The sequence below is a fragment of the Dendrobates tinctorius genome, unplaced genomic scaffold, assembly GCF_039654945.1.
Source record: "Dendrobates tinctorius isolate UK_male_01 unplaced genomic scaffold, ASM3965494v1 ptg000129l, whole genome shotgun sequence".
Taxonomy (NCBI): Eukaryota; Metazoa; Chordata; class Amphibia; order Anura; family Dendrobatidae; genus Dendrobates; species Dendrobates tinctorius.
This window is the reverse complement of record NW_027361797.1, coordinates 49,566,477-49,591,983: the sequence shown is the minus strand read 5'-3', so window position 1 is coordinate 49,591,983 and position 25,507 is coordinate 49,566,477. Positions and strand designations below refer to the sequence as shown.

Here is a 25,507-nt window from a genome sequence, read left to right as displayed (position 1 = left end):
TGAATGTGACCAAATACTGAGGTAAAATACTGACCAAATATTGAGGTAAAATACTGACCAAATACGGAGGTAAAATACTGACCAAATACTGAATGTGTGACCAAATACTGAGGTAAAATACTGACCAAATACTGAGGTAAAATACTGACCAAATATTGAGGTAAAATACTGACCAAATACTGAATGTGACCAAATACTGAGGTAAAATACTGACCAAATATTGAGGTAAAATATTGACCAAATACGGAGGTAAAATACTGACCAAATACTGAATGTGTGACCAAATACTGAGGTAAAATACTGACCAAATACTGAAAGTGTGACCAAATACTGAGGTAAAATACTGACCAAATATTGAGGTAAAATACTGACCAAACACTGAATGTGTGACCAAATACTGAGGTAAAATACTGACCAAATACTGAATGTGTGACCAAATACTGAGGTAAAATACTGACCAAATATTGAGGTAAAATACTGACCAAATACTGAATGTGTGACCAAATACTGAGGTAAAATACTGACCAAATACTGAATGTGTGACCAAATACTGAATGTGTGACCAAATACTGAGGTAAAGTACTGACCAAATACTGAGTGTGTGACCAAATACTGAGGTAAAATACTGACCAAATACTGAATGTGTGACCAAATACTGAGGTAAAATACTGACCAAATACATATTGTGTGAACATGGCCTTAAGGTAAACTAATGTCAATCTTCAAAAATATCATCTATCGCATACAGTGAATGCCATAAATGAATAATAAAAAAGTGGAAATTGTTGAATTCTCAAAATGTTAGTCATTTCGCCTTCCAAAAAAAGCCTAATAAAAAGAATTAAGAAAGTCGTGTGGACCCCAGTGATGATGAGGAAAACTGCAGCTCATGTGGCAAAAAAATAAGCCCTGATACAACTCTACCAACAGAAAAATAAAACTCATAGAAGGCAAAGGAGTATCAAAAGAGAAGAGTTGCTTAAATGTAAGGCTGTGTGCACACGCTGCGGATTAGGTGCGGATTCATCCGCGCGGATTTTGTAAAATCCGCAGGTGAAACCGCAGGTCAAAAGACCTGCGGTTTTGCCCTTCGGTTTTTCATCTCCTCAATGGAGGAGATGGCAAACCGCAGGGGAATCCGCAGAAAGAATTGACATGTCAATTCTTTCTGCGGATTGAAAACCGCAGATAATCCGCGAGGAAAATTCCGCACCATCTGCACTGCTGTTTTGATTCCCATAGGGAATCATGGTACTGTACACCATGGTACTGTACACCAGCGACCAAAACCGCTGAGGAACCGCAGCAAAATCTGCAGCGTGTGCACACAGCCTCTTGATCCTAAATAGTTCTGCGACAAGTTGCAGACAAGTCGCACAACTATCTCTGGTCGTCGGATTTGGCGCTCGTATAAATATATGATGTTGCTACTCCGCCATCTAGTGGTCAGATTAGATAGTTGCACAATCAAATACAACGTAACTTCGTGGGAATTATCCTAGCGCAAATGTATTTCAGCTGATGATAAAACGGATCTGGTAGCAGAAACAAATCATAGAGATGAAAACTGCAAGCGTTTTTTTTTTTTTAAACTGCGAGAAACAAGAGATGACGCCGGTCACGGGGGCAGCCAGGAGAGGCTACGCATGCGTAGTAAAGGTGCTTGAGCTCAGGAGCGTCCATGTTGGAAGAGGTCACAGGAAGCGTGGAGAGGTATACGCTGCAAAAATGTCAACCGCTATGAACTTCGGGACTAAAACCTTTAAACCTCGACCTCCAGAAAAGGGCTCCTTTCCTCTGGATCACCTCGGTGAGTCCATGTGAAGGATTATCTGAACCTTCGTAACTGGAGGTGACCGGCGTATTACCGCAATACAGCGCCCTCTAGTGGCTAGGCGTGGTGAACTGCAACCTATCTCCCGCCCCCCCCCAACTGCTGTAAAGCAAATAATGCCAGCCAATCAGGTTCTAGTTTTCATTGATTAACGTACCATTGCAAAATGAAAGCATTGATCTGATTGGCTGCAATTTGGGTAAATGCAGCAACTTCATTTTTGGAGTGAGCACAGTGTGACATGAGTGTAATCTGACAACTTGTCTGCTCCATTCATAAATCCGGGCCTGGGTTGAGAGCATTTTATGTCCCTGCATTAGTCTGTCCTGGACTTGTCCGAGGGGAAGCATCGGCATGGAAAAAATTATTTAAAACCTTAACCCCTTCAAGCCTGGATGATTTTTGTGCTTTCGTTTTCCCTCCACTTTATTTTTTTTCGTCGATGGAGCTGTGGGAAGCCTTTGGGGTTTGCGTGGCGAGCGTTGGCTTTGATTTGTGCTATTTTGGGGTACTTACGGCAATTTAATCTCTTTATTCTTTATTCCTTTTTTTGGGGGGGGGGGGATGTGAGATGACAAAAAAGAAATCCAGCTCACTCCATTCACCCGCAACCAACATACATGTATGTCCTATGTCAGGAAAGAGTTATTATGCGCTGACCGCATCATAAATCCGCATCATACCGCCCTGTTGGGTCATTGCTCATGGGTCGGCTGGGAGTTGCATTCGTAATATGGGCACTTATGGGGGTATTTCCACAGTCACAGCCATGGCTCGTGCTAATAACCACACCTACACAATATATTTCTCAGTTGCAAGTGATTTAAAAAAAAAATATAAACAATATATATATTGTTTATCACTAGTGATGAGTGAATGTGCTGGGATAAGGTGTTATCTGAGCATGCTCTGGTGCTAACCGAGTGTCTTCGGCATGCTCGAATAATATGTCCAAGTCCCCGCGGCTGCATGTCTCATGGCTGTTAAGCAGCTGCAACACGTAGGTAATCCTTGCATGTGTTGCAGCTGTCAAACAGCCTTGAGACATGCAGCCGCGGGGACTTGGACATATTATTCGAGCATACCGAAGACACTCGGTTAGCACCCGAGCATGCTCAGATAACACCTTATCCCAGCACGTTCGCTCATCACTATTTAACACCTTTAGCCACCAAAACACTATTAGGCTAAGTGCACACGTAGAGTTTGGTCCTGCTGATTTTTCCGCGCGGATTTATAAAAATCCGCAGGTAAAATCTCAGGTGAAAAGACCTGCGGTTTACCTGCAGATTAGCCTGTGGTTTCACACCTCTACAATGGAGAAGGTGTGAAACCGCAGCGGAATCCGCACAAAGAATTGACATGCGGATTTGAATATGCAGCAAATCCGCCGCATGTACACAGCGTTTTTTAGGTTACCATTGAAAACAATGGTACTGTACAACGCACCTAAATCTGCTGCGGACCCGCAGCTCCTGAAACGCTGCGGATCCGCAGCAGAATTCGCACCGTGTGCAGATAGCCTCATCCTTTCCTTGTTATCCCTAGTAAAGCTTAACAGTAGTTCTATGCAGACGGGTCAAGCATGCGCACCTTGTCACCGCTTTCTATCTGTAGTGGTACTTTGTCTCCAGCAGTGCAGACATCATGAGCATGCACAGTAGTGCTGTCGACATACAGGGTGAGTCTGTGCATTGAAGAGTACAGTGGGACGTTTAGAACATAGCATACCAGCACTCAAGCTGCAGCTCCTCCATCTCTCCCTGATTTTCTTTGCTCTGTTAGCAATGACGCAGCAGCTCCTCCATCTCCCCGTTATCTGCTCGGCTGTGTTAGTAATGAAGCTGCAGCTCCTCCATCTCCCTATTATCTGCTCGGCAGTGTTAGTAATGAAGCTGCAGCTCCTCCATCTCCCCGTTATCTGCTCGGCTGTGTTAGTAATGAAGCTGCAGCTCCTCCATCTCCTTATTATCTGCTCGGCAGTGTTAGTAATGAAGCTGCAGCTCCACAATCTCCCTATTATCTGCTCGGCAGTGTTAGTAATGAAGCTGCAGCTCCTCCATCTCTCCATGATCTGCTCGGCTGTGTTAGTAATGAAGCTGCAGCTCCTCCATCTCCCTATTATCTGCTCGGCAGTGTTAGTAATGAAGCTGCAGCTCCTCCATCTCTCCATGATCTGCTCGGCTGTGTTAGTAATGAAGCTGCAGCTCCTCCATCTCCCTATTATCTGCTCGGCTGTGTTATTAATGAAGCTGCAGCTCCTCCATCTCTCCCTGATTTTCTTTGCTCTGTTAGCAATGACGCAGCAGCTCCTCCATCTCCCCGTTATCTGCTCGGCTGTGTTAGTAATGAAGCTGCAGCTCCTCCATCTCCCTATTATCTGCTTGGCAGTGTTAGTAATGAAGCTGCAGCTCCTCCATCTCTCCATGATCTGCTCGGCTGTGTTAGTAATGAAGCTGAAGCTCCTCCATCTCCCTATTATCTGCTCGGCTGTGTTAGTAATGAAGCTGCAGCTCCTCCATCTCTCCATGATTTTCTTTGCACTGTTAGCAATGACGCAGCAGCTCCTCCATCTCCCCGTTATCTGCTCGGCTGTGTTAATAGGGAGATGGAGGAGCTGCAGCTTCATTACTATCTGCTCGGCAGTGTTAGTAATGAAGCTGCAGCTCCTCCATCTCTCCATTATCTGCTCGGCTGTGTTAGTAATGAAGCTGCAGCTCCTCCATCTCTCCCTGATCCTCTCGGCTGTGTTAGTAATGAAGCTGCAGCTCCTCCATCTCTCCATCTCTCCCTGATCTGCTCGGCTGTGTTAGTAATGAAGCTGCAGCTCCTCCATCTCTCCCTAATCTGCTCAACTGTGTTAGGAATGAAGCTGCAGCTCCTCCATCTCTCCATGATCTACTTGGCTGTGTTAGTAATGAAGCTGCAGCTCCTTCATCTCCCTGATCTGCTCGACTGTGTTAGTAATGAAGCTGCAGCTCCTCCATCTCGCCATGATCTGCTCAGCTGTGTTAGTAATGAAGCTGCAGCTCCTCCATCTCTCCCTGATCTGCTCAGCTGTGTTAGTAATGAAGCTGCAGCTCCTCCATCTCTCCCTGATCTGCTCAGCTGTGTTAGTAATGAAGCTGCAGCTCCTCCATCTCTCCCTGATCTGCTCAGCTGTGTTAGTAATGAAGCTGCAGCTCCTCCATCTCTCCCTGATCTGCTCAACTGTGTTAGTAATGAAGCTTCAGCTCCTCCATCTCTCTATGATCTGCTTGGCTGTGTTAGTAATGAAGCTGCAGCTCCTCCATCTCCCCATTATCTGCTCGGCTGTGTTAGTAATGAAGCTGCAGCTCCTCCATCTCTCCATGATCTGCTCGGCTGTGTTAGTAATGAAGCTGCAGCTCCTCCATCTCTCCATGATCTGCTCGGCTGTGTTAGTAATGAAGCTGCAGCTCCTCCATCTCCCTATTATCTGCTCGGCTGTGTTATTAATGAAGCTGCAGCTCCTCCATCTCTCCCTGATTTTCTTTGCTCTGTTAGCAATGACGCAGCAGCTCCTCCATCTCCCCGTTATCTGCTCGGCTGTGTTAGTAATGAAGCTGCAGCTCCTCCATCTCCCTATTATCTGCTTGGCAGTGTTAGTAATGAAGCTGCAGCTCCTCCATCTCTCCATGATCTGCTCGGCTGTGTTAGTAATGAAGCTGAAGCTCCTCCATCTCCCTATTATCTGCTCGGCTGTGTTAGTAATGAAGCTGCAGCTCCTCCATCTCCCCGTTATCTGCTCGGCTGTGTTAGTAATGAAGCTGCAGCTCCTCCATCTCCCTATTATCTGCTCGGCAGTGTTAGTAATGAAGCTGCAGCTCCTCCATCTCCCCGTTATCTGCTCGGCTGTGTTAGTAATGAAGCTGCAGCTCCTCCATCTCCTTATTATCTGCTCGGCAGTGTTAGTAATGAAGCTGCAGCTCCTCAATCTCCCTATTATCTGCTCGGCAGTGTTAGTAATGAAGCTGCAGCTCCTCCATCTCCATGATCTGCTCGGCTGTGTTAGTAATGAAGCTGCAGCTCCTCCATCTCCCTATTATCTGCTCGGCAGTGTTAGTAATGAAGCTGCAGCTCCTCCATCTCTCCATGATCTGCTCAGCTGTGTTAGTAATGAAGCTGCAGCTCCTCCATCTCCCTATTATCTGCTCGGCTGTGTTATTAATGAAGCTGCAGCTCCTCCATCTCTCCCTGATTTTCTTTGCTCTGTTAGCAATGACGCAGCAGCTCCTACATCTCCCCGTTATCTGCTCGGCTGTGTTAGTAATGAAGCTGCAGCTCCTCCATCTCCCTATTATCTGCTTGGCAGTGTTAGTAATGAAGCTGCAGCTCCTCCATCTCTCCATGATCTGCTCGGCTGTGTTAGTAATGAAGCTGAAGCTCCTCCATCTCCCTATTATCTGCTCGGCTGTGTTAGTAATGAAGCTGCAGCTCCTCCATCTCTCCATGATTTTCTTTGCACTGTTAGCAATGACGCAGCAGCTCCTCCATCTCCCCGTTATCTGCTCGGCTGTGTTAATAGGGAGATGGAGGAGCTGCAGCTTCATTACTATCTGCTCGGCAGTGTTAGTAATGAAGCTGCAGCTCCTCCATCTCTCCATTATCTGCTCGGCTGTGTTAGTAATGAAGCTGCAGCTCCTCCATCTCTCCCTGATCCTCTCGGCTGTGTTAGTAATGAAGCTGCAGCTCCTCCATCTCCCTATTATCTGCTCGGCTGTGTTAGTAATGAAGCTGCAGCTCCTCCATCTCTCCCTGATCTGCTCGGCTGTGTTAGTAATGAAGCTGCAGCTCCTCCATCTCTCCCTAATCTGCTCAACTGTGTTAGGAATGAAGCTGCAGCTCCTCCATCTCTCCATGATCTGCTTGGCTGTGTTAGTAATGAAGCTGCAGCTCCTTCATCTCCCTGATCTGCTCGACTGTGTTAGTAATGAAGCTGCAGCTCCTCCATCTCGCCATGATCTGCTCAGCTGTGTTAGTAATGAAGCTGCAGCTCCTCCATCTCTCCCTGATCTGCTCAGCTGTGTTAGTAATGAAGCTGCAGCTCCTCCATCTCTCCCTGATCTGCTCAGCTGTGTTAGTAATGAAGCTGCAGCTCCTCCATCTCTCCCTGATCTGCTCAGCTGTGTTAGTAATGAAGCTGCAGCTCCTCCATCTCTCCCTGATCTGCTCAACTGTGTTAGTAATGAAGCTTCAGCTCCTCCATCTCTCTATGATCTGCTTGGCTGTGTTAGTAATGAAGCTGCAGCTCCTCCATCTCCCCATTATCTGCTCGGCTGTGTTAGTAATGAAGCTGCAGCTCCTCCATCTCTCCATGATCTGCTCGGCTGTGTTAGTAATGAAGCTGCAGCTCCTCCATCTCTCCATGATCTGCTCGGCTGTGTTAGTAATGAAGCTGCAGCTCCTCCATCTCCCTATTATCTGCTCGGCTGTGTTATTAATGAAGCTGCAGCTCCTCCATCTCTCCCTGATTTTCTTTGCTCTGTTAGCAATGACGCAGCAGCTCCTCCATCTCCCCGTTATCTGCTCGCCTGTGTTAGTAATGAAGCTGCAGCTCCTCCATCTCCCTATTATCTGCTTGGCAGTGTTAGTAATGAAGCTGCAGCTCCTCCATCTCTCCATGATCTGCTCGGCTGTGTTAGTAATGAAGCTGAAGCTCCTCCATCTCCCTATTATCTGCTCGGCTGTGTTAGTAATGAAGCTGCAGCTCCTCCATCTCCCCGTTATCTGCTCGGCTGTGTTAGTAATGAAGCTGCAGCTCCTCCATCTCCCTATTATCTGCTCGGCAGTGTTAGTAATGAAGCTGCAGCTCCTCCATCTCCCCGTTATCTGCTCGGCTGTGTTAGTAATGAAGCTGCAGCTCCTCCATCTCCTTATTATCTGCTCGGCAGTGTTAGTAATGAAGCTGCAGCTCCTCAATCTCCCTATTATCTGCTCGGCAGTGTTAGTAATGAAGCTGCAGCTCCTCCATCTCCATGATCTGCTCGGCTGTGTTAGTAATGAAGCTGCAGCTCCTCCATCTCCCTATTATCTGCTCGGCAGTGTTAGTAATGAAGCTGCAGCTCCTCCATCTCTCCATGATCTGCTCAGCTGTGTTAGTAATGAAGCTGCAGCTCCTCCATCTCCCTATTATCTGCTCGGCTGTGTTATTAATGAAGCTGCAGCTCCTCCATCTCTCCCTGATTTTCTTTGCTCTGTTAGCAATGACGCAGCAGCTCCTCCATCTCCCCGTTATCTGCTCGGCTGTGTTAGTAATGAAGCTGCAGCTCCTCCATCTCCCTATTATCTGCTTGGCAGTGTTAGTAATGAAGCTGCAGCTCCTCCATCTCTCCATGATCTGCTCGGCTGTGTTAGTAATGAAGCTGAAGCTCCTCCATCTCCCTATTATCTGCTCGGCTGTGTTAGTAATGAAGCTGCAGCTCCTCCATCTCTCCATGATTTTCTTTGCACTGTTAGCAATGACGCAGCAGCTCCTCCATCTCCCCGTTATCTGCTCGGCTGTGTTAATAGGGAGATGGAGGAGCTGCAGCTTCATTACTATCTGCTCGGCAGTGTTAGTAATGAAGCTGCAGCTCCTCCATCTCTCCATTATCTGCTCGGCTGTGTTAGTAATGAAGCTGCAGCTCCTCCATCTCTCCCTGATCCTCTCGGCTGTGTTAGTAATGAAGCTGCAGCTCCTCCATCTCCCTATTATCTGCTCGGCTGTGTTAGTAATGAAGCTGCAGCTCCTCCATCTCTCCATCTCTCCCTGATCTGCTCGGCTGTGTTAGTAATGAAGCTGCAGCTCCTCCATCTCTCCCTAATCTGCTCAACTGTGTTAGGAATGAAGCTGCAGCTCCTCCATCTCTCCATGATCTGCTTGGCTGTGTTAGTAATGAAGCTGCAGCTCCTTCATCTCCCTGATCTGCTCGACTGTGTTAGTAATGAAGCTGCAGCTCCTCCATCTCGCCATGATCTGCTCGGCTGTGTTAGTAATGAAGCTGCAGCTCCTCCATCTCTCCCTGATCTGCTCAGCTGTGTTAGTAATGAAGCTGCAGCTCCTCCATCTCTCCCTGATCTGCTCAGCTGTGTTAGTAATGAAGCTGCAGCTCCTCCATCTCTCCCTGATCTGCTCAGCTGTGTTAGTAATGAAGCTGCAGCTCCTCCATCTCTCCCTGATCTGCTCAACTGTGTTAGTAATGAAGCTTCAGCTCCTCCATCTCTCTATGATCTGCTTGGCTGTGTTAGTAATGAAGCTGCAGCTCCTCCATCTCCCCATTATCTGCTCGGCTGTGTTAGTAATGAAGCTGCAGCTCCTTCATCTCCCTGATCTGCTCGGCTGTGTTAGTAATGAAGCAGCAGCTCCTCCATCTCTCCATGATCTGCTCGGCTGTGTTAGTAATGAAGCTGCAGCTCCTTCATCTCCCTGATCTGCTCGGCTGTGTTAGTAATGAAGCTGCAGCTCCTCCATCTCCCCATTATCTGCTCGGCTGTGTTAGTAATGAAGCTGCAGCTCCTCCATCTCTCCATGATCTGCTCGGCTGTGTTAGTAATGAAGCTGCAGCTCCTCCATCTCTCCATGATCTGCTCGGCTGTGTTAGTAATGAAGCTGCAGCTCCTTCATCTCCCTGATCTGCTCGGCTGTGTTAGTAATGAAGCAGCAGCTCCTCCATCTCTCCATGATCTGCTCGGCTGTGTTAGTAATGAAGCTGCAGCTCCTCCATCTCCATGATCTGCTCGGCTGTGTTAGTAATGAAGCTGCAGCTCCTCCATCTCTCCATGATCTGCTCGGCTGTGTTAGTAATGAAGCTGCAGCTCCTCCATCTCTCCATGATCTGCTCGGCTGTGTTAGTAATGAAGCTGCAGCTCCTCCATCTCCCTGATTTTCTTTGCTCTGTTAGCAATGACGCAGCAGCTCCTCCATCTCCCCGTTATCTGCTCGGCTGTGTTGGAGGAGCTGCAGCTTCATTACTATCTCCCTATTATCTGCTCGGCAGTGTTAGTAATGAAGCTGCAGCTCCTCCATCTCTCCATGATCTGCTCGGCTGTGTTAGTAATGAAGCTGCAGCTCCTCCATCTCCCCCATTATCTTCTCGGCTGTGTTAGTAATGAAGCTGCAGCTCCTCCATCTCTCCCTGATCTGCTCAGCTGTGTTAGTAATGAAGCTGCAGCTCCTCCATCTCTCCCTGATCTGCTCGGCTGTGTTAGTAATGAAGCTGCAGCTCCTCCATCTCTCCCTGATCTGCTCGGCTGTGTTAGTAATGAAGCTGCAGCTCCTCCATCTCCCTATTATCTGCTCGGCAGTGTTAGTAATGAAGCTGCAGCTCCTCCATCTCTCCATGATCTGCTTGGCTGTGTTAGTAATGAAGCTTCAGCTCCTCCATCTCTCCCTGATCCTCTCGGCTGTGTTAGTAATGAAGCTGCAGCTCCTCCATCTCCCTATTATCTGCTCGGCAGTGTTAGTAATGAAGCTGCAGCTCCTCCATCTCTCCCTGATCTGCTCGGCTGTGTTAGTAATGAAGCTGCAGCTCCTCCACCTCTCCTTTATCTGCTCAGCTGTGTTAGTAATGAAGCTGCAGCTCCTCCATCTCTCCCTAATCTGCTCAACTGTGTTAGTAATGAAGCTGCAGCTCCTCCATCTCCCCGTTATCTGCTCGGCTGTGTTAGTAATGAAGCTGCAGCTCCTCCATCTCCTTATTATCTGCTCGGCAGTGTTAGTAATGAAGCTGCAGCTCCTCAATCTCCCTATTATCTGCTCGGCAGTGTTAGTAATGAAGCTGCAGCTCCTCCATCTCCCTATTATCTGCTCGGCAGTGTTAGTAATGAAGCTGCAGCTCCTCCATCTCTCCATGATCTGCTCGGCTGTGTTAGTAATGAAGCTGCAGCTCCTCCATCTCCCTATTATCTGCTCGGCTGTGTTATTAATGAAGCTGCAGCTCCTCCATCTCTCCCTGATTTTCTTTGCTCTGTTAGCAGTGACGCAGCAGCTCCTCCATCTCCCCGTTATCTGCTCGGCTGTGTTAGTAATGAAGCTGCAGCTCCTCCATCTCCCTATTATCTGCTTGGCAGTGTTAGTAATGAAGCTGCAGCTCCTCCATCTCTCCATGATCTGCTCGGCTGTGTTAGTAATGAAGCTGAAGCTCCTCCATCTCCCTATTATCTGCTCGGCTGTGTTAGTAATGAAGCTGCAGCTCCTCCATCTCTCCATGATTTTCTTTGCACTGTTAGCAATGACGCAGCAGCTCCTCCATCTCCCCGTTATCTGCTCGGCTGTGTTAATAGGGAGATGGAGGAGCTGCAGCTTCATTACTATCTGCTCGGCAGTGTTAGTAATGAAGCTGCAGCTCCTCCATCTCTCCATTATCTGCTCGGCTGTGTTAGTAATGAAGCTGCAGCTCCTCCATCTCTCCCTGATCCTCTCGGCTGTGTTAGTAATGAAGCTGCAGCTCCTCCATCTCTCCATCTCTCCCTGATCTGCTCGGCTGTGTTAGTAATGAAGCTGCAGCTCCTCCATCTCCCTATTATCTGCTCGGCTGTGTTATTAATGAAGCTGCAGCTCCTCCATCTCTCCCTGATTTTCTTTGCTCTGTTAGCAATGACGCAGCAGCTCCTACATCTCCCCGTTATCTGCTCGGCTGTGTTAGTAATGAAGCTGCAGCTCCTCCATCTCCCTATTATCTGCTTGGCAGTGTTAGTAATGAAGCTGCAGCTCCTCCATCTCTCCATGATCTGCTCGGCTGTGTTAGTAATGAAGCTGAAGCTCCTCCATCTCCCTATTATCTGCTCGGCTGTGTTAGTAATGAAGCTGCAGCTCCTCCATCTCTCCATGATTTTCTTTGCACTGTTAGCAATGACGCAGCAGCTCCTCCATCTCCCCGTTATCTGCTCGGCTGTGTTAATAGGGAGATGGAGGAGCTGCAGCTTCATTACTATCTGCTCGGCAGTGTTAGTAATGAAGCTGCAGCTCCTCCATCTCTCCATTATCTGCTCGGCTGTGTTAGTAATGAAGCTGCAGCTCCTCCATCTCTCCCTGATCCTCTCGGCTGTGTTAGTAATGAAGCTGCAGCTCCTCCATCTCCCTATTATCTGCTCGGCTGTGTTAGTAATGAAGCTGCAGCTCCTCCATCTCTCCATCTCTCCCTGATCTGCTCGGCTGTGTTAGTAATGAAGCTGCAGCTCCTCCATCTCTCCCTAATCTGCTCAACTGTGTTAGGAATGAAGCTGCAGCTCCTCCATCTCTCCATGATCTGCTTGGCTGTGTTAGTAATGAAGCTGCAGCTCCTTCATCTCCCTGATCTGCTCGACTGTGTTAGTAATGAAGCTGCAGCTCCTCCATCTCGCCATGATCTGCTCAGCTGTGTTAGTAATGAAGCTGCAGCTCCTCCATCTCTCCCTGATCTGCTCAGCTGTGTTAGTAATGAAGCTGCAGCTCCTCCATCTCTCCCTGATCTGCTCAGCTGTGTTAGTAATGAAGCTGCAGCTCCTCCATCTCTCCCTGATCTGCTCAGCTGTGTTAGTAATGAAGCTGCAGCTCCTCCATCTCTCCCTGATCTGCTCAACTGTGTTAGTAATGAAGCTTCAGCTCCTCCATCTCTCTATGATCTGCTTGGCTGTGTTAGTAATGAAGCTGCAGCTCCTCCATCTCCCCATTATCTGCTCGGCTGTGTTAGTAATGAAGCTGCAGCTCCTCCATCTCTCCATGATCTGCTCGGCTGTGTTAGTAATGAAGCTGCAGCTCCTCCATCTCTCCATGATCTGCTCGGCTGTGTTAGTAATGAAGCTGCAGCTCCTCCATCTCCCTATTATCTGCTCGGCTGTGTTATTAATGAAGCTGCAGCTCCTCCATCTCTCCCTGATTTTCTTTGCTCTGTTAGCAATGACGCAGCAGCTCCTCCATCTCCCCGTTATCTGCTCGCCTGTGTTAGTAATGAAGCTGCAGCTCCTCCATCTCCCTATTATCTGCTTGGCAGTGTTAGTAATGAAGCTGCAGCTCCTCCATCTCTCCATGATCTGCTCGGCTGTGTTAGTAATGAAGCTGAAGCTCCTCCATCTCCCTATTATCTGCTCGGCTGTGTTAGTAATGAAGCTGCAGCTCCTCCATCTCCCCGTTATCTGCTCGGCTGTGTTAGTAATGAAGCTGCAGCTCCTCCATCTCCCTATTATCTGCTCGGCAGTGTTAGTAATGAAGCTGCAGCTCCTCCATCTCCCCGTTATCTGCTCGGCTGTGTTAGTAATGAAGCTGCAGCTCCTCCATCTCCTTATTATCTGCTCGGCAGTGTTAGTAATGAAGCTGCAGCTCCTCAATCTCCCTATTATCTGCTCGGCAGTGTTAGTAATGAAGCTGCAGCTCCTCCATCTCCATGATCTGCTCGGCTGTGTTAGTAATGAAGCTGCAGCTCCTCCATCTCCCTATTATCTGCTCGGCAGTGTTAGTAATGAAGCTGCAGCTCCTCCATCTCTCCATGATCTGCTCAGCTGTGTTAGTAATGAAGCTGCAGCTCCTCCATCTCCCTATTATCTGCTCGGCTGTGTTATTAATGAAGCTGCAGCTCCTCCATCTCTCCCTGATTTTCTTTGCTCTGTTAGCAATGACGCAGCAGCTCCTCCATCTCCCCGTTATCTGCTCGGCTGTGTTAGTAATGAAGCTGCAGCTCCTCCATCTCCCTATTATCTGCTTGGCAGTGTTAGTAATGAAGCTGCAGCTCCTCCATCTCTCCATGATCTGCTCGGCTGTGTTAGTAATGAAGCTGAAGCTCCTCCATCTCCCTATTATCTGCTCGGCTGTGTTAGTAATGAAGCTGCAGCTCCTCCATCTCTCCATGATTTTCTTTGCACTGTTAGCAATGACGCAGCAGCTCCTCCATCTCCCCGTTATCTGCTCGGCTGTGTTAATAGGGAGATGGAGGAGCTGCAGCTTCATTACTATCTGCTCGGCAGTGTTAGTAATGAAGCTGCAGCTCCTCCATCTCTCCATTATCTGCTCGGCTGTGTTAGTAATGAAGCTGCAGCTCCTCCATCTCTCCCTGATCCTCTCGGCTGTGTTAGTAATGAAGCTGCAGCTCCTCCATCTCCCTATTATCTGCTCGGCTGTGTTAGTAATGAAGCTGCAGCTCCTCCATCTCTCCATCTCTCCCTGATCTGCTCGGCTGTGTTAGTAATGAAGCTGCAGCTCCTCCATCTCTCCCTAATCTGCTCAACTGTGTTAGGAATGAAGCTGCAGCTCCTCCATCTCTCCATGATCTGCTTGGCTGTGTTAGTAATGAAGCTGCAGCTCCTTCATCTCCCTGATCTGCTCGACTGTGTTAGTAATGAAGCTGCAGCTCCTCCATCTCGCCATGATCTGCTCGACTGTGTTAGTAATGAAGCTGCAGCTCCTCCATCTCTCCCTGATCTGCTCAGCTGTGTTAGTAATGAAGCTGCAGCTCCTCCATCTCTCCCTGATCTGCTCAGCTGTGTTAGTAATGAAGCTGCAGCTCCTCCATCTCTCCCTGATCTGCTCAGCTGTGTTAGTAATGAAGCTGCAGCTCCTCCATCTCTCCCTGATCTGCTCAACTGTGTTAGTAATGAAGCTTCAGCTCCTCCATCTCTCTATGATCTGCTTGGCTGTGTTAGTAATGAAGCTGCAGCTCCTCCATCTCCCCATTATCTGCTCGGCTGTGTTAGTAATGAAGCTGCAGCTCCTCCATCTCTCCATGATCTGCTCGGCTGTGTTAGTAATGAAGCTGCAGCTCCTCCATCTCTCCATGATCTGCTCGGCTGTGTTAGTAATGAAGCTGCAGCTCCTTCATCTCCCTGATCTGCTCGGCTGTGTTAGTAATGAAGCAGCAGCTCCTCCATCTCTCCATGATCTGCTCGGCTGTGTTAGTAATGAAGCTGCAGCTCCTTCATCTCCCTGATCTGCTCGGCTGTGTTAGTAATGAAGCTGCAGCTCCTCCATCTCCCCATTATCTGCTCGGCTGTGTTAGTAATGAAGCTGCAGCTCCTCCATCTCTCCATGATCTGCTCGGCTGTGTTAGTAATGAAGCTGCAGCTCCTCCATCTCTCCATGATCTGCTCGGCTGTGTTAGTAATGAAGCTGCAGCTCCTTCATCTCCCTGATCTGCTCGGCTGTGTTAGTAATGAAGCAGCAGCTCCTCCATCTCTCCATGATCTGCTCGGCTGTGTTAGTAATGAAGCTGCAGCTCCTCCATCTCTCCATGATCTGCTCGGCTGTGTTAGTAATGAAGCTGCAGCTCCTCCATCTCTCCATGATCTGCTCGGCTGTGTTAGTAATGAAGCTGCAGCTCCTCCATCTCTCCATGATCTGCTCGGCTGTGTTAGTAATGAAGCTGCAGCTCCTCCATCTCTCCCTGATTTTCTTTGCTCTGTTAGCAATGACGCAGCAGCTCCTCCATCTCCCCGTTATCTGCTCGGCTGTGTTGGAGGAGCTGCAGCTTCATTACTATCTCCCTATTATCTGCTCGGCAGTGTTAGTAATGAAGCTGCAGCTCCTCCATCTCTCCATGATCTGCTCGGCTGTGTTAGTAATGAAGCTGCAGCTCCTCCATCTCCCCCATTATCTTCTCGGCTGTGTTAGTAATGAAGCTGCAGCTCCTCCATCTCTCCCTGATCTGCTCAGCTGTGTTAGTAATGAAGCTGCAGCTCCTCCATCTCTCCCTGATCTGCTCGGCTGTGTTAGTAATGAAGCTGCAGCTCCTCCATCTCTCCCTGATCTGCTCGGCTGTGTTAGTAATGAAGCTGCAGCTCCTCCATCTCCCTATTATCTGCTCGGCAGTGTTAGTAATGAAGCTGCAGCTCCTCCATCTCTCCATGATCTGCTTGGCTGTGTTAGTAATGAAGCTTCAGCTCCTCCATCTCTCCCTGATCCTCTCGGCTGTGTTAGTAATGAAGCTGCAGCTCCTCCATCTCCCTATTATCTGCTCGGCAGTGTTAGTAATGAAGCTGCAGCTCCTCCATCTCTCCCTGATCTGCTCGGCTGTGTTAGTAATGAAGCTGCAGCTCCTCCACCTCTCCTTTATCTGCTCAGCTGTGTTAGTAATGAAGCTGCAGCTCCTCCATCTCTCCCTAATCTGCTCAACTGTGTTAGTAATGAAGCTGCAGCTCCTCCATCTCTCCATGATCTGCTTGGCTGTGTTAGTAATGAAGCTGCAGCTCCTCCATCTCCCCATTATCTGCTCGGCTGTGTTAGTAATGAAGCTGCAGCTCCTTCATCTCTCCATGATCTGCTCGGCTGTGTTAGTAATGAAGCTGCAGCTCCTCCATCTCTCCACGATCTGCTCGGCTGTGTTAGTAATGAAGCTGCAGCTCCTTCATCTCTCCATGATCTGCTCGGCTGTGTTAGTAATGAAGCTGCAGCTCCTCCATCTCTCCACGATCTGCTCGGCTGTGTTAGTAATGAAGCTGCAGCTCCTTCATCTCCCTGATCTGCTCGGCTGTGTTAGTAATGAAGCTTCAGCTCCTCCATCTCTCCATGATCTGCTCGGCTGTGTTAGTAATGAAGCTGCAGCTCCTTCATCTCCCTGATCTGCTCGGCTGTGTTAGTAATGAAGCTGCAGCTCCTCCATCTTTCCATGATCTGCTTGGCTGTGTTAGTAATGAAGCTGCAGCTCCTCCATCTCTCCCTGATCTGCTCGGCTGTGTTAGTAATGAAGCTTTAGCTCCTCCATCTCTCCATGATCTGCTCGGCTGTGTTAGTAATGAAGCTTCAGCTCCTTCATCTCCCTGATCTGCTCGGCTGTGTTAGTAATGAAGCTGCAGCTCCTCCATCTCTCCATGATCTGCTCGGCTGTGTTAGTAATGAAGCTGCAGCTCCTTCATCTCCCTGATCTGCTCAGCTTTGTTAGTAATGAAGCTGCAGCTCCTCCATCTCTCACTGATCTGCTCAGCTGGGTTAGTAATGAAGCTTCAGCTCCTCCATCTCTCCATGATCTGCTCGGCTGTGTTAGTAATGAAGCTGCAGCTCCTCCATCTCTCCCTGATCTGCTCGGCTGTGTTAGTAATGAAGCTGCAGCTCCTTCATCTCTCCATGATCTGCTCGGCTGTGTTAGTAATGAAGCTTCAGCTCCTTCATCTCTCCATGATCTGCTCGGCTGTGTTAGTAATGAAGCTTCAGCTCCTCCATCTCTCCATGATCTGCTCGGCTGTGTTAGTAATGAAGCTGCAGCTCCTCCATCTCTCCCTGATCCTCTCGGCTGTGTTAGTAATGAAGCTTCAGCTCCTCCATCTCTCCATGATCTGCTCGGTTGTGTTAGTAATGAAGCTTCAGCTCCTTCATCTCTCCATGATCTGCTCGGCTGTGTTAGTAATGAAGCTTCAGCTCCTCCATCTCCCTGATCTGCTCAGCTGTGTTAGTAATGAAGCTGCAGCTCCTCCATCTCTCCCTGATCTGCTCGGCTGTGTTAGTAATGAAGCTGCAGCTTCTCCATCTCTCCATGATCTGCTCGGCTGTGTTAGTAATGAAGCTGCAGCTCCTCCATCTCTCCATAATCTGCTCGGCTGTGTTAGTAATGAAGCTTCAGCTCCTCCATCTTTCCATGATCTGCTCGGCTGTGTTAGTAATGAAGCTGCAGCTCCTCCATCTCTCCCTGATCCTCTCGGCTGTGTTAGTAATGAAGCTTCTGCTCCTCCATCTCTCCCTGATCTGCTCGACTATGTTAGTAATGAAGCTGCAGCTCCTCCATCTCTCCATGATCTGCTCGGCTGTGTTAGTAATGAAGCTTCAGCTCCTTCATCTCTCCATGATCTGCTCGGCTGTGTTAGTAATGAAGCTTCAGCTCCTTCATCTCTCCATGATCTGCTCGGCTGTGTTAGTAATGAAGCTGCAGCTCCTCCATCTCTCCATGATCTGCTCGGCTGTTTTAGTAATGAAACTGCAGCTCCTTCATCTCTCCATGATCTGCTCGGCTGTGTTAGTAATGAAGCTTCAGCTCCTTCATCTCTCCATGATCTGCTCGGCTGTGTTAGTAATGAAGCTTCAGCTCCTCCATCTCTCCATGATCTGCTCGGCTGTGTTAGTAATGAAGCTTCAGCTCCTCCATCTCTCCATGATCTGCTCGGCTGTGTTAGTAATGAAGCTGCAGCTCCTCCATCTCTCCCTGATCCTCTCGGCTGTGTTAGTAATGAAGCTTCAGCTCCTTCATCTCCCTGATCTGCTCGGCTGTGTTAGTAATGAAGCTTCAGCTCCTCCATCTCTCCATGATCTGCTCTGCTGTGTTAGTAATGAAGCTGCAGCTCCTCCATCTCTCCATGATCTGCTCGGCTGTTTTAGTAATGAAACTGCAGCTCCTTCATCTCTCCATGATCTGCTCGGCTGTGTTAGTAATGAAGCTGCAGCTCCTCCATCTCTCCCTGATCCTCTCGGCTGTGTTAGTAATGAAGCTTCAGCTCCTTCATCTCCCTGATCTGCTCGGCTGTGTTAGAAATGAAGCTGCAGCTCCTTCATCTCTCCCTGATCCTCTCGGCTGTGTTAGTAATGAAGCTGCAGCTCCTCCATCTCTCCATGATCTGCTCGGCTGTTTTAGTAATGAAACTGCAGCTCCTTCATCTCTCCATGATCTGCTCGGCTGTGTTAGTAATGAAGCTGCAGCTCCTTCATCTCTCCATGATCTGCTCGGCTGTGTTAGTAATGAAGCTGCAGCTCCTTCATCTCCCTGATCTGCTCAGCTGTGTTAGTAAAGAAGCTGCAGCTCCTCCATCTCTCCCTGATCTGCTCGGCTGTGTTAGTAATGAAGCTTCAGCTCCTCTATCTCTCCATGATCTGCTCGGCTGTGTTAGTAATGAAGCTGCAGCTCCTCCATCTCTCCCTGATCCTCTCGGCTGTGTTAGTAATGAAGCTTCAGCTCCTCCATCTCTCCCTGATCTGCTCGACTATGTTAGTAATGAAGCTGCAGCTCCTCCATCTCTCCATGATCTGCTCGGCTGTGTTAGTAATGAAGCTTCAGCTCCTTCATCTCTCCATGATCTGCTCGGCTGTGTTAGTAATGAAGCTTCAGCTCCTCCATCTCTCCATGATCTGCTCGGCTGTGTTAGTAATGAAGCTTCAGCTCCTCCATCTCTCCATGATCTGCTCGGCTGTGTTAGTAATGAAGCTGCAGCTCCTCCATCTCTCCCTGATCCTCTCGGCTGTGTTAGTAATGAAGCTTCAGCTCCTTCATCTCGCTGATCTGCTCGGCTGTGTTAGTAATGAAGCTTCAGCTCCTTCATCTCTCCATGATCTGCTCGGCTGTGTTAGTAATGAAGCTGCAGCTCCTCCATCTCTCCATGATCTGCTCGGCTGTTTTAGTAATGAAACTGCAGCTCCTTCATCTCTCCATGATCTGCTCGGCTGTGTTAGTAATGAAGCTGCAGCTCCTTCATCTCTCCATGATCTGCTCGGCTGTGTTAGTAATGAAGCTGCAGCTCCTCCATCTCTCCCTGATCCTCTCGGCTGTGTTAGTAATGAAGCTTCAGCTCCTTCATCTCCCTGATCTGCTCGGCTGTGTTAGTAATGAAGCTGCAGCTCCTTCATCTCTCCCTGATCCTCTCGGCTGTGTTAGTAATGAAGCTGCAGCTCCTCCATCTCTCCATAATCTGCTTGGCTGTGTTAGTAATGAAGCTTCAGCTCCTCCATCTCTCCATGATCTGCTCGGCTGTGTTAGTAATGAAGCTGCAGCTCCTCCATCTCTCCCTGATCTGCTCGGCTGTTTTAGTAATGAAACTGCAGCTCCTTCATCTCCCTGATCTGCTCGGCTGTGTTAGTAATGAAGCTGCAGCTCCTCCATCTCTCCCTGATCCTCTCGGCTGTGTTAGTAATGAAGCTTCAGCTCCTCCATCTCTCCATGATCTGCTCGGCTGTGTTAGTAATGAAGCTTCAGCTCCTTCATCTCTCCAGGATCTGCTCGGCTGTGTTAGTAATGAAGCTTCAGCTCCTCCATCTCCCTGATCTGCTCAGCTGTGTTAGTAATGAAGCTGCAGCTCCTCCATCTCTCCCTGATCTGCTCGGCTGTGTTAGTAATGAAGCTTCAGCTCCTCCATCTCTCCATGATCTGCTCGGCTGTGTTAGTAATGAAGCTTCAGCTCCTCCATCTCTCCATGATCTGCTCGGCTGTGTTAGTAATGAAGCTGCAGCTCCTCCATCTCTCCCTGATCCTCTCGGCTGTGTTAGTAATGAAGCTTCAGCTCCTTCACCTCCCTGATCTGCTCGGCTGTGTTAGTAATGAAGCTTCAGCTCCTTCATCTCTCCATGATCTGCTCGGCTGTGTTAGTAATGAAGCTGCAGCTCCTCCATCTCTCCATGATCTGCTCGGCTGTTTTAGTAATGAAACTGCAGCTCCTTCATCTCTCCATGATCTGCTCGGCTGTGTTAGTAATGAAGCTTCAGCTCCTTCATCTCTCCATGATCTGCTCGGCTGTGTTAGTAATGAAGCTTCAGCTCCTCCATCTCTCCATGATCTGCTCGGCTGTGTTAGTAATGAAGCTTCAGCTCCTCCATCTCTCCATGATCTGCTCGGCTGTGTTAGTAATGAAGCTGCAGCTCCTCCATCTCTCCCTGATCCTCTCGGCTGTGTTAGTAATGAAGCTTCAGCTCCTTCATCTCCCTGATCTGCTCGGCTGTGTTAGTAATGAAGCTTCAGCTCCTCCATCTCTCCATGATCTGCTCTGCTGTGTTAGTAATGAAGCTGCAGCTCCTCCATCTCTCCATGATCTGCTCGGCTGTTTTAGTAATGAAACTGCAGCTCCTTCATCTCTCCATGATCTGCTCGGCTGTGTTAGTAATGAAGCTGCAGCTCCTCCATCTCTCCCTGATCCTCTCGGCTGTGTTAGTAATGAAGCTTCAGCTCCTTCATCTCCCTGATCTGCTCGGCTGTGTTAGAAATGAAGCTGCAGCTCCTTCATCTCTCCCTGATCCTCTCGGCTGTGTTAGTAATGAAGCTGCAGCTCCTCCATCTCTCCATGATCTGCTCGGCTGTTTTAGTAATGAAACTGCAGCTCCTTCATCTCTCCATGATCTGCTCGGCTGTGTTAGTAATGAAGCTGCAGCTCCTTCATCTCTCCATGATCTGCTCGGCTGTGTTAGTAATGAAGCTGCAGCTCCTTCATCTCCCTGATCTGCTCAGCTGTGTTAGTAAAGAAGCTGCAGCTCCTCCATCTCTCCCTGATCTGCTCGGCTGTGTTAGTAATGAAGCTTCAGCTCCTCTATCTCTCCATGATCTGCTCGGCTGTGTTAGTAATGAAGCTGCAGCTCCTCCATCTCTCCCTGATCCTCTCGGCTGTGTTAGTAATGAAGCTTCAGCTCCTCCATCTCTCCCTGATCTGCTCGACTATGTTAGTAATGAAGCTGCAGCTCCTCCATCTCTCCATGATCTGCTCGGCTGTGTTAGTAATGAAGCTTCAGCTCCTTCATCTCTCCATGATCTGCTCGGCTGTGTTAGTAATGAAGCTTCAGCTCCTCCATCTCTCCATGATCTGCTCGGCTGTGTTAGTAATGAAGCTTCAGCTCCTCCATCTCTCCATGATCTGCTCGGCTGTGTTAGTAATGAAGCTGCAGCTCCTCCATCTCTCCCTGATCCTCTCGGCTGTGTTAGTAATGAAGCTTCAGCTCCTTCATCTCGCTGATCTGCTCGGCTGTGTTAGTAATGAAGCTTCAGCTCCTTCATCTCTCCATGATCTGCTCGGCTGTGTTAGTAATGAAGCTGCAGCTCCTCCATCTCTCCATGATCTGCTCGGCTGTTTTAGTAATGAAACTGCAGCTCCTTCATCTCTCCATGATCTGCTCGGCTGTGTTAGTAATGAAGCTGCAGCTCCTTCATCTCTCCATGATCTGCTCGGCTGTGTTAGTAATGAAGCTGCAGCTCCTCCATCTCTCCCTGATCCTCTCGGCTGTGTTAGTAATGAAGCTTCAGCTCCTTCATCTCCCTGATCTGCTCGGCTGTGTTAGTAATGAAGCTGCAGCTCCTTCATCTCTCCCTGATCCTCTCGGCTGTGTTAGTAATGAAGCTGCAGCTCCTCCATCTCTCCATAATCTGCTTGGCTGTGTTAGTAATGAAGCTTCAGCTCCTCCATCTCTCCATGATCTGCTCGGCTGTGTTAGTAAGGAAGCTGCAGCTCCTCCATCTCTCCCTGATCTGCTCGGCTGTTTTAGTAATGAAACTGCAGCTCCTTCATCTCCCTGATCTGCTCGGCAGTGTTAGTAATGAAGCTGCAGCTCCTCCATCTCTCCATAATCTGCTTGGCTGTGTTAGTAATGAAGCTTCAGCTCCTCCATCTCTCCATGATCTGCTCGGCTGTGTTAGTAATGAAGCTGCAGCTCCTCCATCTCTCCCTGATCTGCTCGGCTGTTTTAGTAATGAAACTGCAGCTCCTTCATCTCCCTGATCTGCTCGGCTGTGTTAGTAATGAAGCTGCAGCTCCTCCATCTCTCCCTGATCCTCTCGGCTGTGTTATTAATGAAGCTTCAGCTCCTCCATCTCTCCATGATCTGCTCGGCTGTGTTAGTAATGAAGCTTCAGCTCCTTCATCTCTCCAGGATCTGCTCGGCTGTGTTAGTAATGAAGCTTCAGCTCCTCCATCTCCCTGATCTGCTCAGCTGTGTTAGTAATGAAGCTGCAGCTCCTCCATCTCTCCCTGATCTGCTCGGCTGTGTTAGTAATGAAGCTGCAGCTTCTCCATCTCCCTGATCTGCTCGGCTGTGTTAGTAATGAAGCTTCAGCTCCTTCATCTCTCCATGATCTGCTCGGCTGTGTTAGTAATGAAGCTGCAGCTCCTTCATCTCCCTGATCTGCTCTGCTGAGCACAATGGAGAAAAATTATAATGGGCCGTGTGCCGGTTTCCTGGCATTAAAAAGTTTCATATTTTGCACAGCTCTTCCACTCTGCCTTTTTTTCACCACCCTTGTATGAAGGGGTGGGAAAGATTCATTATACTTTACAGCAGAAATTGCTGTAAAATATACTGACAATTCCCTCCAGCTCACAACTAGCGTAGATATCAGGTCATGGCACATGGGCCGCCCAAGATGCACCTCCTGATAACCAAATTTGTCTTCCAAATTGCTGATTTAATTAGGGATGGGAGGATAAAAACCAGTGTGGGATCAGTGTCCTACCACGCGTATGTTCTGTTTCTTTAAGTAAGCTTTTTATTCGCAGGAGAATGTAAACCGTTTAAAGAGAAGTTCATGAAGTGTTTACGGGCAAACAACTTCCAGAGCAGTCTGTGCCGCGAAGAATCAAAAGAATATTTGGAGTGTCGGATGGAAAGGTGCGTCCTCTGTGATAGAAGATTGGAAGGGTTGTCTGATCATTAACCTACAACATACTGAGAATTTAAAAAAAAAAAGTGCAAATTGACTTACTTTTCTCAGTTCCTGCAATTTTTCTCCATTTCTCGTTCGGGTACTGTGATGCTTCATGTGACCTGGGTGAAAAGATAGAGTCAGCGGGAGCAATGGAGAACAAATGAAAAATGCTCTGTCCCAGCCAGAAACATCATATTCCTTAGATCCGGCATCGATCTGTAACAATAGTGACTGAAGCTAGCTTCGATTCCTGTGTTCAACCATTTAGTTGCTGCTGCAACTACTGACCACGGCATTCAAATGGTTTGGTTCCTTGTGGAAGTGTATACCAGCTCTAATTGGAGTCTAAGTGATATGACCTAAAGGTGCTGGCATTTTGGCAGCCAGGTGATTACTGGAGGCCCCCAAAAGAGACATTTTGGTCCTGTTGTGGCTTGTGTTCACGGGAGAGCACAAGTTTCACGACATACATCAATACTGTATATTGCAGTATATAGATTACAGGTTCAAGACCCCTATAGAGACCAAAAAAATGAAGTTAGAAGTGTAGAAAAAAATTGTCTTTTTTTATTAAAAATAATGAAATAAAATGTAAAATATTTGGTATCACCATATCGGTAAAAGTTCTATTCAATCAAAATATTTTATTTGAAAAATTACAAAATAGAAACCTCATAATCGCCATTTTTCGATTAATGCCTGTCTCCCAGAAAATGTAATAAAAACTGATCAAAATAATATTGTATGTACCCCAAAATGGTATCAATAAAAAATGTAATCTCGACGTGCAAAAAAACAAGCCCTTAATAATTTCCATCAACTTAAAAAAAATATTAAAAAAAAAAAAAAATCAGAAAATGGAGAAACAAACCCCATTTTTTTACCACTTTCTAAAACAAAATTTCACTATAACATAAAAAATGCTTGAGAAAGGTCCACACTTTTCAGGACCGAAACGTCGCTGTATGGGCAAATAGCCAGATAGGCTAATAAATAGCACTTTAACTGGAGTCTCCGTGGTGTGTTGCTGTCGTCTTTGAAGGACTATTTTTGAGGTCTGGTACATGCCTGGAAAGCTTGCACCCACATTATTGGTAGTAGTTTTTGTGCTGCTTTTTTCATATATATATATATATATATATATATATATATATATATATATATATATATATATATATATATATATATATATATATATATATAATTTTTATTTTTTTTTTCATTTAAATTTTTATGTGAAATTATTTTTTCTGGAATCTGTTACAAGTATTTCCCTTGTTTTTCTTGCAGACAACTCATGGCAAAAGAGCCCCTGGAAAAACTCGGCTTCAGGGATCTTACAGATGACGCGGCCACAGAAGAGCAAAACAAGTTATAATATATTTAATACATGAACTATTTACTCCTGGAATCTTCTTGATATTCTGCAGAGAATGGACACTTTCCCAAAGGCTCCTTTTTTTATATCGTTGTATACATTCTTATGATTTATGGCCGAGGAATACAGGAAGCGGATGAAAATGTTTTCATGGCCTCATAAGTAATAAATAATTTCTTCATGCTGTTCATCAATATATTTATTTAAGGCTAAAATACTTTGGTGAGAAAAGTTTTACGTCTGGATCTGATTTCATAGGAAACCATTAGGTTCCATGATGAGTACATTCCCCATAATGGAAATGCACAACTTCTACATGTGGAAGAAAAAAACCCTATAAAGATAGAATGGAGGTGGAACTTGAACATCCAGGGAAAATTCTGTAACAAGGTCCCTGAGACCATGAGCCATTTATTAAACCAGGGCGTCTTACACGGTTAAGGCTTTGGTCCACTCGCGTAATGTGAAGCTCATGGGTTCCAATCCAAAAATCTCCTCCAGGGCCCCCACCTATCACAAGTTTTTAATAGTCTCTTCATATGGGCTAAAGGGACCTTTTGGGCCCCCTAAGGTCCAGGTGTGATTTCAACCCTTCACCCATCATAGTTATGACCCTGCTTTGGTTCTTCTCGGACAACAGGACCCACGGACAGCTGCTTTTTTGGCACCATATTGAACCTGCCCCGTAGTTATAGCATGCTGTCATTCATTGCTATATTAGAAGCCATTCAACCCAATACCTAAAACTGTCCCTATATTAGTAAATGAGAAGTTAGAGCTTCAGCAAAAGTTTATTTTCTTTAATGCATTGTTTAGAGATGCCTCATTTTGCTGCGGTGCCCATTTGTGGAGAACTACAGTGCAGCTAAATTGACGATCAACGCTGAATTGCCTTGGGTTGGAGGCCATGTTGGATGTCAAGATAAGTCGACATTCATTGTTTAGGTTTGGCTTAAAGTGACTTCCCCATCTCATATTTTTCTTGGATTTACCTTCACCTTATGATTTGTTGGGGTCTAA

At 47.4% G+C, this 25,507-nt stretch overlaps 1 protein-coding gene across 1 annotated transcript; it reads left to right on the top strand.

Moving 5' to 3' along the window:
* Window positions 1-1,627: 1,627 nt before the first annotated feature.
* On the top strand, window positions 1,628-24,675 carry COX19 (cytochrome c oxidase assembly factor COX19). Its single transcript, XM_073543218.1, has 3 exons — window positions 1,628-1,810; window positions 22,961-23,072; window positions 24,400-24,675. Exons 1-3 carry the CDS (start codon window positions 1,729-1,731, stop codon window positions 24,485-24,487), a joined length of 282 nt encoding a protein of 93 aa, XP_073399319.1. The 5' UTR covers window positions 1,628-1,728; the 3' UTR covers window positions 24,488-24,675.
* Window positions 24,676-25,507: the final 832 nt, after the last annotated feature.

What these genes read in the sequence shown, in the direction of transcription:
- COX19 (XM_073543218.1), top strand. Translation starts at nt 1,729, where the DNA reads ATGTCAACCGCTATGAACTTCGGGACTAAAACCTTTAAACCTCGACCT. An exon ending in CTTTCCTCTGGATCACCTCG is followed by an intron (nt 1,811 to 22,960) that starts GTGAGTCCATGT and finishes TTTTATTCGCAG; the next exon opens with GAGAATGTAAACCGTTTAAA. An exon ending in TTGGAGTGTCGGATGGAAAG is followed by an intron (nt 23,073 to 24,399) that starts GTGCGTCCTCTG and finishes TTTTTCTTGCAG; the next exon opens with ACAACTCATGGCAAAAGAGC.